At 44.3% G+C, this 13,761-nt stretch overlaps 1 protein-coding gene and 1 long non-coding RNA gene across 7 annotated transcripts in view; one reads left to right on the top strand and one right to left on the bottom strand.

Annotated features, from left to right (window-relative positions):
- LOC119323510 (serine/threonine-protein kinase BLUS1-like) overlaps window positions 1-7,346 on the bottom strand; it is a 12,845-nt gene extending 5,499 nt beyond the window's left edge. For 2 of the 3 annotated variants that reach the window (XM_037597187.1, XM_037597188.1), the window contains exons 1-8: window positions 6,828-7,346; window positions 6,024-6,278; window positions 5,807-5,931; window positions 5,660-5,704; window positions 5,472-5,553; window positions 1,415-1,483; window positions 1,169-1,339; window positions 1,019-1,084 (exon numbers count right to left, since the gene is read on the bottom strand). In XM_037597187.1, coding sequence (XP_037453084.1) covers window positions 1,019-1,084; window positions 1,169-1,339; window positions 1,415-1,483; window positions 5,472-5,553; window positions 5,660-5,704; window positions 5,807-5,931; window positions 6,024-6,278; window positions 6,828-7,040 — 1,026 coding nt within the window. In that variant the 5' untranslated portion in view covers window positions 7,041-7,346. The remainder of the gene's footprint in view (window positions 1-1,018; window positions 1,085-1,168; window positions 1,340-1,414; window positions 1,484-5,471; window positions 5,554-5,659; window positions 5,705-5,806; window positions 5,932-6,023; window positions 6,279-6,827) is intronic. The other variant, XM_037597189.1, reaches the window with a different exon arrangement.
- Window positions 1,880-5,035, top strand: LOC119323511. 4 transcript variants are annotated; one of them, XR_005156354.1, is made up of 6 exons: window positions 1,880-2,221; window positions 2,387-2,531; window positions 2,750-2,917; window positions 3,049-3,124; window positions 3,723-3,822; window positions 4,595-5,035. It is a non-coding gene; the product is annotated as an uncharacterized LOC119323511 (long non-coding RNA). The 4 variants fall into 4 exon arrangements; XR_005156352.1 differs by having other exon boundaries at window positions 2,387-2,917; XR_005156355.1 differs by having other exon boundaries at window positions 2,387-2,964.
- Window positions 7,347-13,761: the final 6,415 nt, after the last annotated feature.

Raw genomic sequence — 13,761 nt, 5'->3', positions numbered from 1 at the left:
GCTTCTCACCCTTACAGGCCAATAGGGGCCAACCAAACGCTCGATTATTTTTAGCCTTTTTGGAAGCGTTGTGGCTGCTTTCAGTCGAAGGCAGAAGCACCTTGTGAGGAGCTTTTCCAACTTAAACAAAAACCTGCCCAAACTACCCTGCCACTTCACCGAATTTGCACTATATGCTTCTTACCCCCAATTCTCTCCCATTCACCTCCCGTGAAGAAAGATGGGTCAACGCTAGGATTCCATGTGGCCACCCTATCTCATGCTTCGGCGTCGCCCACCGGAAAAATGGTGTCTCCGCCCTTCTCTGATCTCCCTCCTCCAGCCCCCTACCTGTTCCAGTTGTATCATGGCAAATACTCCCGGTGGAGCATGTAGGTGGTGAAGGAGGATATCGTTCAGAGATGCTATGACTATTGACCATAAAAGAAAGAGTTCTTTACGGCGCATATGTGCGTTAGGTTTCCTAAAAACGTTATGATTGATAGTGGGGGATCTCTAGGATGTGTTAAAAATGTAGCCACATCTAAATTTTGAACTCTGTTGTTTGAGAAGATACATGAGTGACTCTAGTGTCGGCCTTTATCACGTAGTCATGCCATGTCCTCCCAACCTTACCTGGTTTAATCATAAATTCATAAGCTTCCCGTTTGTCTTTCTAACTAGCAAAATTTCAGAAACAAGGTCATATCAATATGCTTAATCATGTTATGGGGAAACATAAAAATTAACATTTGGATAAAGAAACCAACATGAAATGCATACTTTGTTCGGCGATCATGATTACCGATGCCATAAGTAATACTCTTTCCGTCCCATAATATAAGAACGTTTTTCAAGCTAACATAGCTTGAAAAACGTTCTTATATTATTGGACGGAGGGGGTATTAATTATTGTGGCTGCCACCTTTACAAGACATGCCAAAAGACCACAATTAAAGATAAAATAGTTGCTTGGTTTTACTACTCCAACAATAGGGCCATTTTCAGGAATGATATATTACAAATTTAGAATTAGCACCTGCGAGATTTCTTCCTTTCTACCATCAGGCATTTTCTTTTGAGCAAGTAAATGTTCATCCTTTTCCTGTTAATAGTTAAGATCCCACATTAAAGAGTGAAGAAGATCAAGTGACCAATAAATAGCCATGCACCATTTAAACCAGTGTACCTTCAAAGCTTGATATCTGGCGCCAAGGCCAGGCAATCCCTCCAAAAGCTTTCGAACAATGTAATCATGGGAACGAGCTTGCTTGAAAAAGGATTGCTTGAGCAATTTTGTTGCAGTCGGCCTTTTTGAAGGCTCTTTTACCAAACACATAGCTACCATTTGCTTGAAATGCTGTTATAAGAAACCATATGCATAAGTCCTCAGATAAATAACACAGAGGTGATGGATCGTCTCAAATATATTTACCCTTGAGAATTTCTTATCTCTTTCATAATCAAGACCAGGGGGAGCATTTTGAAGTGTCATAAGCAAGACCTAAGCAAAATAAGTGAAGTAAAATCTCAGAAATTTGAAGTTACTCCCTACCATACATCTATATCTATACTACTATTAAAAGAGCAAACATGAATTCTCCTAAAGCCACACAACAAATTGTACACAAGATAACCAGGACCTTCCGATTAAACCAACCTAAACATATCCTACTGCTCATATTACGTTACTGGTTAGCCACCCAAATCAACGGCCCAGATCCAATGTTCTGCCGAGCAGACGCGTCGTCTGCCCAATCTCCTAGCACTCCCGCGTCCACGATCCCGCGGCCTGGCCCGCAACAGCCGATGGATTCCACCCGAATCACGCTAATGACATCGGTATCCCTAATTTCTCGCCCCATACCCACAATCCTTTTCTTTCTCTCCCCAATCATGCTGCCCTCCCAACCGCCCCGCCCTATCGCCTCCACGCGAGCCCATCGCCGCCGCACTCTCGTGACTCCCCCATGCGAGCCCAACTCCGCTGCCCTCCTGTGCCGCCCCGACACTTGCCACCGATGGGGCGGCTGCGCGCGTGCCGCCACCATCTCCGCCGCCTCCGCGAGACGAGGCCGCCACCATAAGCTCCAGTCCGGCGCACTTCCCCGCCCGTGTAGGTACTCTTTCATCGGCCGTGGTGGTCGCTGCCGCCGCGCTCCATCTACTGCCCTGCATCCGGGCGGCGGCAGAAGCTGCCCCGGCCTCCACGCCTCCACAGGAGGAGGAGGAAGAAGGCTTGGTACGCTACATCCCTGTCAAGGCCCTACTTCCTCTCCACCAATTGAGTTAAAACATGTGGGTCGTTGTACGCTGGGTGTTTGATGATAGTTGTGCGAGGAAGACCATGTGTGCTACTGTGTTTTTTTCAATCTCTCATCTAACATTGTTGTGGGATGCTTCTAAGGATTGGAGTACCTATACATACAAGTTACAATGGGCCTGACGGGGTAAAGGGGTCTTCCGTTGATGTTTTCAAATCTGCAACAAGCTTGTTGTCTTACCCCCCGTGAGATGCAGTTTAATGACCTTGTACAAAGGTGTCCCAAAATGTGAGTAACATCTCCATATCATTGAGTCTGAAAAACTACTGCACCATCTTTATTAGGATTTTATTAATTTTATTCATCAGTGATACAGGTATATATAGATGCTCTGTTCTGCCCTCAACTTTTGCTTCTTTTTGCTTTTTAGTTGGTTATCATCTGGCAAAGTATGCTTATTTATTTGGCTTGCAGCCAATATTCTATTGCTGATATACATTTTCCAGGTATATTTGGTTGTAATCTTTTATCTGCTTCTTCTCTAAACTGATAATGATAAGTTATGTTCGCCGCACTTCTGCCGCCACCGTCAACGCCGTTTCAATGACGGCGGCCTTGGCGCCGGAGTGTGGGAGCTACTTCTCAGCCTTGCTGGGGTCGACGGCGGCGACCCAGTTAAGTTACAACACTATGTGTATTTCTTATTTTCTTATGAGATAAGGTAAAACTTCTGTCCAGCGTGCATGGTATCTGAGACTGAGTGTTCCACATTATTCTCAATCTTCAATTGTTGTTGTCTTTGCAGATCATTAACTTTTGGTGCGTTCATTTGTATCAAGTGTTCTGGAGCTCATACAAGCCTGGGGGTGCACATTTCCAAGGTAGCCACAATATCTATGTATTGCTTGCTATTTGTCAGTAGTGTCCTTCCATTTTCAGTTTTATTTCTTCTTACTTCAAATGATTTTAAATTCAGCCGTAGGAGATGTTGGCTAATAATCGATTAGACGTTTCAGTTATATAGTTGGGCTTTTATTCGCTAGCCCTTTCTGAAACTAGGCAAGTGCAACCATGAGGCTTACTTTAGAACCTGTAGGGACCCTTTGATATTTTCATGTCCTAGCGATTTCTACTGTCCCAATGTGGAAGCTTGTCAGGCAATAGACAATAAAGCAGATGTTTCAAGTTTTCTAGGTTGTACAGTTCTTTGTAAGTTGAGAAACACCTGCATGGAGCCACACCCGTATATTAGCAAATAAATAGATGAATAAGTGTCTTTTGACAACACAGAATTAGATCATAAGCTTTTTACGAAAGATGACGTATACTTTTTTTTCATGTAATAGGTACGACAAGTGATCATAATGTCAGGTGGCCAGTGTAGATATAATGTTTGGTGGTTCAACTATCCGTTTCTGGTGTATGAGTAGAACCCTGTTTATTTTAGATGAACAAGTTGATTTTTTGTGACCGATTCAGGTGAAAATGGTGCAGAACACACTAGATATGAGGCATTTCTTGGAAATTACACAAAGCCTTTACAAGATTGCTCAGCGGATGACCGAAATGATTTTATAAGGTATACACTAAGTTAGCAGATTCTCATTCTTTGGGATGCATTCCCGTAGCATAGCAGGGTTCTTTCATATTTGCTCAATTGAAGAATGATAATTCTCCTTATTCGCACATGTGTACGCGAAAATACGAGTTTCAACAGTTTTTGTCTAACCAACAGCTTTCATGCGCTTCACAAAACAATGACAAATCATTACCAACAGCCATTTAAGTTGTCCTACATAATAGTTATTGGTTATTCTCTATTATGTCATTCACTTTGGCCTAGGACCCCTAGATGGTGATCAAAAGTGTTGCAAGTTTGATAAAAAAAGGGTGAGCACCGGTCATTTGAGTTAGAAGCTCTTAGATGAGGAAAAAATTGGGCGCTTTCATCAAGGCCATCTTTGCAAAATGGGCATGTCTCGGAGACTCGGACTAAACAAAGTTCCAACCTAAGCCAGTTATATGTTCTTTAATGCGGGTTCGTAAAAAAGACTATTTTTTGTACAGGTATGTCACACATATTTTAGTGTAATTATAAATCTCCACACATTATATATGATGCCACCAATGGGTCATTCCGACTAGGTACTTATATTTTGAAATGTTGTTTCTCAGTTTTGTAGCCTTTTTCTTAAGAAGCATAAAAGGGGCATCAGGACTATGTAAAATTTGGATCTATAATTTGTATTTTTCTGTAGAAGAGGGCAATGAAATTCATGGTTTTTTAGTTTATACTGTATTATCCATGATTAGTTGATTACCACTGATGTGAAATACTTGCAAAATTACAGAGGGAGTTGCTTATACTCCTACAAAGACCAGAACGGTGGTGGTTGTGCTGGTGAGGGATGCAATGTGATAAAAAGTGGAGATGCATGTGTTGTTTTGCGGTGTGTCCTTTGTTTGGGAAATCAACATTGTTGAACAGGTTGCCAGGAACTTATTCAAAGGATTGCAGTAGTTGGGATCACAGAGCGAGCTTTGTCGGGCCAAAGGGAGATCGGAAACGTGACCAGGGTCCTGGTATGATGTGCTCGTAATAAGAAGATAATGACATGTGGCGAGGAACAGTTTGACGGTGTTAAGGGAGTAATTAACTAGGCATAATAGTATAATACTGCAGGTGTGCAGCTAAGACCATTTTTGTCTAATCTAACATAAATCCTTAGCAACTGGATCTGGTCACTATGGATGGAGAAAATTGATTGTATTAAAAGTGGTGGTGCTTTTTATGTTGTGTCAAACCCGAGTGGTACACTTGGTCTACGTGGACAAATGAGTGCAGTAATACTGCTTAATGCAAGTTATCAAAATGAATTAACATATACTCCCTCCGTCCGGAAATACTTGTCATCAAAATGGATAAAAGGGGATGTATCTAGATGTATTTTAGTTCAAGATACATCTCTTTTTATCCATTTTGATGACAAGTATTTTCGGACGGAGGGAGTAATATATGACTTTATGATTGCTTCAACCTTGATCTGAGAATTATTATTACATTCATCCCATATCATTGGACATGGAGGATAAGAGATGTAAGTTGTGTATTCAGATTTTAAATTTGAGACGTGCATTGCACGTGCATGATTACTAGTCATAAGAAAAGGAGCGTGACCATGGGCAAGTTCAAGTGCAGTAATATGGTATCTGCTTGAGTATGTATACCTTCATGGGAGGGTACTTTGAGAAAGGAGCATGACCATGGGCAAGTTCAAGTGCAGTAATTCCAAAGGACCATATGTCTGCCCTGCAATATATTTCATATTTGTTCAAAGCAGCTCCAGTTAACAAGCAGTTGTGAAGAAAAGGTACCCCACTAGTTAACTAGCGATCCAGTACAGTAAGTAGCCTACTTGAAATCATATCCATGTAGTTGCTCCATTACCTCTGGTGCCATCCTAATCATTAAAAGGGCCGACACATGAGCATGTGTCAAGAAAAGGTTATGTAGCAGAAATGAAAGCATATTTAATTGTTTATTGCTTTGTCAGAATGACTACCAGCAAGGAGTTCCCACGAAAGTGTTTCTAGCCCGCTGTCTGTCACCAGATTCAAAAAGGCAAGCAGAAACCCCAAAATCTCCAAGCTTAACTCCACCACGAGAATCAACTAGGATATTTCCTGCCTATGGTCAAAAGAAAGAGAAAGGAAATCAACGTAGCGCTCAGCACAGGGGAACAGCAGATCCTCCAGATATATATATGAATGTGCATCTACCTTGACATCACGATGTATATGCCCATGATGATGAAGATATTCCAATCCTCTTAGAACTTCACGGAGCAGTGTTGCAATGACAGCTTCCTCGAAACCATCCGGATAGACTGATTTCATTATGTGAAGACAAGATCCTCCAGCCATGTACGGCATAACTACCCATAACGTTTGGTTATTTGCAAATGAACAGATCGCCTTAACAACATTAGGATGGTCTATAAGAATCATTGTCTGGGCTTCACGCATGATATTGTTCTGCATCAAGACAAGCACCGGTGTTGGTCATTCTCGAACTAAAATGTAGCATGAAGACGGACCTAAATTGAATAGGAGACATGAAACTGCATGCAGACAATGCTAGAAGCCAATACAACCAAGGAGCGTATCGGATTCCCTCTGCATGACATATTTGCACTTGCACCATTGAAATGGCCGGTATCATCCAGCCGGTTCAGATTCATATAATCATGTATTCTCGACAGCTTAACATAAATCCAATGCCAGCTACCAAACTTCCTTATCCATAAATATGAATCCAAGCATTTCTAGGCACATTATTGATATCTGCACTTACTAATTATCCGACAGGTCCATCGACGACATGAGTATGACCGAAAAATTGATGCGTTCTATGACAGGCCGGGATCATCTACCTGAGTAATCTACTGCGAGATATAACAGACAAACATGTCGCGCTACTATGATGCAACACCCGACGAACAAGACAGGAATTATGGGCGCGCGGGCCGGTGAAACAGAAGGCGGGTTCAGGCGACGCGACGGGCGCCAGTGGGTTATTATTACCAGGTTGCTGTTGGTGCGCTCGAAGTCGAGCACCTTGACGGCGACGGTCTCGCCGAGCGGCCTGCAGAGCGCGCGGTAGACGATGGCGCTAACACCCTGGCCGATCTCCTCGTACAGCTCGTAGTCCTCGGCGCGGATCGGGTACTTGCGCCTCTCCCCTCCGCCTGCGCCGCCGCTCCCGCCCGCGGCATGCTTCGACCCCGACCCGACCATTGCCGGCCTATGCCGCCGCCACCGCGGCTCCCGAACGCGACGGCGCGCGGGGCGAGCCTTCCGACGCGCGCGACGAGCGGGCAGAGGTAGAGGTTGGCGGAATCCGCGCGCGGGGTGGGACGGAGCTTGACGACGTAACCCTAGCTAGGATAGGACGGCTCCGCGCGATGGGGCGGGAGGATTGGGGGGGGTGGAGGCGGGAGAGGGGAGAGGGGAGAGGTGAGGAGGAGGAGAGGGGGAGGCGGGGCGTGCGACGGGTCGCGCGTTGCGGAGGAGGGAATTGGGTTTGGGGTGGCTGAAGCGGGAGGTGGGAGGCGGGCGACGGAGGGAGCGCGCCACTCGGCCGGGAGGGAGAGGGGTGGCGCTATACCTGGCCATCGGCAGCCCGGCCCGGACGGCCCGACACAACCCGGCTCGAAAAAGACCGACCCGGCATGACCCATGGGCCAGGCCTGGGCCTAGATTTTGAGCCCGAAAGCAAGGCTGGGCCCGTTATATTTACAGTTTAAGGAAGAGGCCCGGCCTGATGGGCTTTTTGCATGATGGGCCGGTCTTGGACCTGATTTTTAGGCCCGACGGCCGGGCCGGGGGTTTTCTGTGTCGAGCTTTGGTAGGCCTGGCCCGAAACGATGGATGCATAGATGGCGCGGTGCATCTACGCACGATCACGGCAATTCCTAAACGGCGCCTTAAGCGCCCGTTTTAGTTATTTATGCATTCAGGCGCACACCCTCCCGCCGCACTGGGCCGGCCCATTCTTTCTTCTTTTTTGCTGTTTCTAAAACGCAAAAAAGTGCTTGCGTGGGGCAAGATTCGAAGTGGAGTCCTCCAGAGTACAAGCGTTCTGCCATAGCTAGTCCGCCACCTTAGTATTCGTGTTTTTTCAGAGCCTTTTTACCCTTTTGTTTCTATATTGTTTCTTTTTTTCCTATGAACGATTTTGTTCAGTTTTTTCCTTCTTTTGCAAAATCGACGAACTTTTCTCACCAAATTTCATGAACTTTTTCCAAAATTGATTAATTTTTTTTCAAATTCAATGAAACTTTTTTTGAAAACCAGTGAACTTTTTTAAACTGGATGAACTATTTTCAATATCCAAAATATGTTCAGATTTTTTGAAATTCGTTTGACTTTTCAGAAAATGTTTTTCGAAATTCCAAATTTTGTTCATGTTTCAAAAATAGTTCTGAATTCCAAATTTTTGTTCACCGTATTGAAGAAAAAATTTCACCATACATTGAAAAAAAATGTTCACTATGCATAAAAAAATGTTCATCATGTATAGAAATTTTGTTCAGCATGCATTCAAAAGGAGTTCATCGTATTTTAAAAAAAGTTCTATGTGTATTTGAATATTGTTCACCATACATTGAAAAAATGTTCAGTGTGTATAAAAAATGTTCATCGTGTAGAGAAATTTTGTTCAGCATGTATTCAAAAAAAGTTCAGCGTATTTTAAAAAATGTTTAGTGTTTCTTTGAATAATGTTCACCCTGTACTAAGAAAATTTTCAATGTGTATTCTAAATTCGCTTTCTAAAAATTGTTCACAGTACAAAAAAAGTATTCAAATTCCGAAAATTGTGCAGTGTTTGAAAAACATAGTTCACATTTAAAATAAAAGGAATATTTGAAATTTGCGTACGATTTTCGAAACATTTGTTCGCATATTTAAGATTTTCATTTTTCAAAATCGTTTTTTCTTTATTGATGAACTTTTTTTCAAATTCGTGAACTTTTTTATAAGTTCCTGGACTTTCTTTCAAGTTTTATGAAAATTCTTGAATTCACGAAATTTTTCATTTTTTGTTTTTTTCGTCAAAAGTCAATACTTGACCGATCCAGGGAGCGAAGTAGGCAATCGAGGGAGAATGAATGAGGGAGCGAGGGGAGCAAACGAGCAGAAGTGGAACACGAGGCAAGATGGGCCGGCCCAGTTCGCAGGCGTGTGGGCGCCAGAACGGGAACCGGCGCTGAAGGCGCCCGTTAGGAGCTCCCCACGATCACGTGCTAAGGACCGTATAATCGGGTCATGCCGGGTCAGGACATGGGGCCTCGCCTTGAGCCCATGCATGAAAAAGTTCAAAGCAAACCTTGAAGTTGTAGTCCTGGAAATCAGCACACCAGACGTTGCAATCCCAGTCTATTTCAAACCTTATGGGGGGTTTAGCTGGTATTTGGTGACATGACAAGGATCAACCTTGCTTGCATTAGGACGAATCGGGCCGGCCGATTAGCACGGTCGCTCGCATGCTCGCTCTGCTTTTAATTTTCTTTTTCTTTCTGTAATGATAATAAGTTCCTTTACATTTTTTAATGGCAATAAATTTTAAAAATTACACGAACCCACATGTCTTCTCTTAGGAGCGACAGAAAATACTAACATCACACAATGAGCTTCAGAAGAGTCGAACTCGATAGCGGCCACACCTAGCTAATCACCCTAATGGCTGATGATGATTATATTTAGCGCGTTGTGTATAAGAAGACATAGTAGCTTTCATATAATGAAAACATTTTTTTTCTAATTATGAAACATTTATTGAAAAAGATGTCAACAACTTCATAATTTCTATTTTTTTAAACGCAAATAATTTACTAAATTCCGAAACCATTTTCTGAAAAATGTGACACCGTAAGATTCTGCCAAATACACGTTCTACATTTTCTTAATGACAATAAACATTTTCTAAAACTGTACGGACATTTTGTTACATTGTTTAAACATTTTTTTTAAAGTTTATGTTTCAAAATTTGTTCCAATTTTTTCATAACGTTTTTATGTTTCAAATAGTGTTTGCTTTTTCAAAATTTATTGTGTTTTCAAAATTGATTATGTTTCAAATTGTGTTAAAATAAATATTCAGATATTTTGAAATTTACAATTTTTTTAATGTATGAAATATTTTTTGAATCACACAAATATTTTCTTTATATTGTATAAACATGTTTTTTAATGTCATGTACATTATTTTAACTCGTGACATTTTATAGAGGTCACAAACATGTTTCTTACACATTTGTTCAGGTTTCAAAATTTGTTCGTATTTTACAAAAAATTAATAAGTGTTTGCACTTTAAAATTTTGTTCAGGTTTCAAAATTTGTTCCCATGTTTTTAAAAAATGTTGATGTTTCAAAAAGTGTTTGCTTTTTCAAAATTGATTGTGTTTGTTAGAAAGTATTCAGAATTTTTAAAAAGGGTTCACACTTTTAACCTTTTCGAAGACTTTAATTTTTTTAACCTTTTCAATGTTTGTTTGCCCTTATAAAATTGTTTTCGAATCTCGACGCTGTTGTGTATGGTTAAACTGTTCGGGCCTCTCATTGTAGCTCTAACAACCATTGGTTTTAGGCTAGGGTGAGCACTTAACCCGTGTCAGGTTTCAAGCTCGATTCCTCCTAAGTGTCTCTTTTTCTGTATTTATATGCCGCGCGTTAAAAAAGAAGAAGAAACTCGCTTCGCTTCTGGTGAGCCGGTCCAGTCGCATTCGTCGTAAAAAATCCCAGGATTCAACATGCCTTGTCCACGTTTCCTGTTTGGCAACGCCGTCAAGGTTTAAAATAGACCGAGATCAGAAAGTTTGGTGCGTTGATTTCAGGGATTAAAAGTTCAGGATTTGATTTAGGTTTAGTCTACAAATTCAAGATTTATTTTAAACTTTTTCCGGCCCATGCACGACACATGTGCTAAACTGGTTGGCATCATATGCCATCGGCCTGCGTGCTTTTGGGCTTCCAAGAAAATAAAAAAAGTTGTGTCAAGCCGGCACGTGTGCCACACCGAGGCTCAGGCATGGCCCATTTAGCCCGACCGGCATGGGGCACCTGACGTGCCGGACACGCGTGCTTCTGGGCCAACCCGCAAAGCACGGTCTGTTTGTCCAGTTACAACTGACCAACTCAAGCATAGTCGTCATATACGCCTCGTCGTAATCTCTACTCCTAATGGAGCAGTTGGTGAATAGTCTCTATGGTTTATTTTTACTGGATTTTTTCGTCTCTCCTCCCACCACCCCCTTCCATCATGATCCATCGGTTTATTTTTCTCTCTACTCTTTATTACAACCAGGACTTTCCTAACGTATAACAAATCACGGATCTAACTTCATTAAATTATTCATATCAATCGATTTCTTTTATTGGTTCAATTTGTCTTAGGAAACAAATAACAAATTTTTAAGAAACAAATAATAGATTTGAATCTAACTTTCCTAACTTATCTAAATCAATCGATTTCTCTCATTAGTGAAATTTGTTTTAAAAAAGAAATAACAGACACGTCACAAACTTTTCTCCCAATAAATAGTTTCTTAACATTTGCAAACTTTCCTAATCAGACACGTCACAAACGGGTAGGTACTGATATCATGTTACCAAACAATAAAACCCCATTTGCATAAAAATCAGTTCAAAATCCTAACTTTCCTAAATTTTTACCTTTCCTTGATAACATCCAATGTTTCCTATGTTTTCCACCTATTGAAGGAAATCACCCCTCCATCGATATTAGCATTTTTTGGAATGAGATCTTCGGGTTATGTTTTTTTGCGATTCTTTCCAATTGTGACCTCTCCTTTCGCTCCGGCTCCTTCTCGCATAATCACTTCCACCACAACCAGCTGACGCCACCCTAGACCTCTTGCCTCTCCACACCTTCTCCGCCACCTCCTCCTCGTACTCCATTGACAATCCCTCCGCCACGTTTGTTCACGGCGGTGTCGAGGGCATGGCGCAACAGCGTACCAGTGGTAGAGCAGCGCATAGCAGCAGGAAGAAGCACGCAGCAGGCGAGGCGAGCGGCTGATGGTGGAGGGCAGAGATGCGGCCGGCGCGACTGAGGGGGCGGCTGGCAGAAGATGGCCGCGACAGGAGGCGGCGCGAGGCAGGGGCGCGACAGCAGGGCGAGCGAAGGGATAGGCGGCAGCAGACGGGGCGAGCGCAGCCAGCGAGAGTGTGACGCGCGGCCAGGGTGTGCGTCGCACGAGCCACACTATTGCGGTGACTGTGGCGAGCGTGATGGCAACGGTGGGCACGACGGACGCGGTGTGACACGTGCCTGGGCATGGAGAGCCAGAGAGGGAGTGGCCCCGCGGGCGCGGAAGAAGAGCTGAAGGCTCGGGCATGGGCGCGCATAGGAGCGGGCATGTGCCACGGGGTCAATCCGAGGAGCTCAGTGGCTACCCCTGCAATGGCCATGGCGGACGACGGTTCTCGGCCACGACGAAATACCTAACGAGAGCAAACGAGAGGGGAAACTGGGGAAAGGCAAGAGGAGATCACGGCGGTGTCAATGGCACCCTAGGGGGAGACAGGGGAGCTCGGGGCGGCGTGGATCGAACACAATGTCGCGGTGGCCGAAGGTTCAGGAAGACGGCAACAACGTCGATCTGGGGGTGCTGGATTTGATCTCGTTGGCGCAGACGAAGTAGCGGAGGCATTCGGAGCTCCTCGACAAGCTCCTAGCCAGCAGGGAGGGCAGTGGCCGTGTGGACGGGTCGGTCATGGTTGTCGTGGCATCTGACTTCGTCCACATAACCGGGATCGAGCGAGCGAGGAGGGAAGAAGTGGATCTGGAAGGGGGAATCGAGGAGGAGTGAGGCCATGGGTGTTGGGGAACGTAGTAATTTCAAAAAAATTCCTACGCACACGCAAGATCATGGTGATGCATAGCAACGCGAGGGGAGAGTGTTGTCCACGTACCCTCGTAGACCGTAAGCGGAAGCGTTATGACAACGCGGTTGATGTAGTCGTACGTCTTCACGATCCGACCGATCCAAGCACCGAAGGTACGGCACCTCCGAGTTCAGCACACGTTCAGCTCGATGACGATCCCTGGACTTCGATCCAGCAGGGTGTCGGGGATGAGTTCTGTCAGCACGACGGTGTGGTGACGATGATGATGTTCTACCGACATAGGGCTTCGCCTAAGCACCGCAATGATATGATCGAGGTGGAATATGATGGAGGGGGGCACCGCACACGGCTAAGGAACGATCACAAATATCAACTTGTGTGTCTAGAGGTGCCCCCTTGCCCCCGTATATAAAGGAGCCAAGGGGAAGGGGGCGGCCGGCCAAGGAGGGCGTGCCAAGGGGGAGTCCTACTCCCACCGGGAGTAGGACTCCCTTCTTTCCTAGTTGGAGAAAGAGAAGGGGGAAGGAGGAGAAGAGGGGAAGGAAAGGGGGGGGGGGGGCGCCGCCCCCGTCTCCTTGTCCTATTCGGACTAGGGAGGGGAGGAGGCGCAGCCCACCTCTTGCCTCCTCTCCTCTTCTCCCTTAGGGCCCATTAAGGCCCAATAACCCCCGGGAGGGTTCTGGTAACCCCCCGGTGCTCCGGTAAAATCCCGATTTCACCCGGAACCATTCCGATATCCAAATATAGGCTTCCAATATATCAATCTTTATGTCTCGATCATTTCGAGACTCCTCGTCATGTCCGTGATCACATCCGGGACTCCGAACAACCTTCGGTACATCAAAACTTATAAACTCATAATAAAATTATCGTCGTAACGTTAAGCGTGTGGACCCTATGGGTTCGAGAACTATGTAGACATGACCTAGAACTATTCTCGATCAATAACCAATAGCGGAACCTGGATGCTCATATTGGCTCCTACATATTCTACGAAGATCTTTATCGGTCAAACTGCATAACAACATACGTTGTTCCCTTTGTCATCGGTATGTTACTTGCCCGAGATTCGATCGTCGGTATCCA

The sequence above is a fragment of the Triticum dicoccoides genome, chromosome 6B, assembly GCF_002162155.2.
Source record: "Triticum dicoccoides isolate Atlit2015 ecotype Zavitan chromosome 6B, WEW_v2.0, whole genome shotgun sequence".
Lineage (NCBI taxonomy): Eukaryota > Viridiplantae > Streptophyta > Magnoliopsida > Poales > Poaceae > Triticum > Triticum dicoccoides.
The sequence above is the reverse complement of the archived record's forward strand: the minus strand, read 5'-3'. Positions and strand labels throughout refer to the sequence as shown.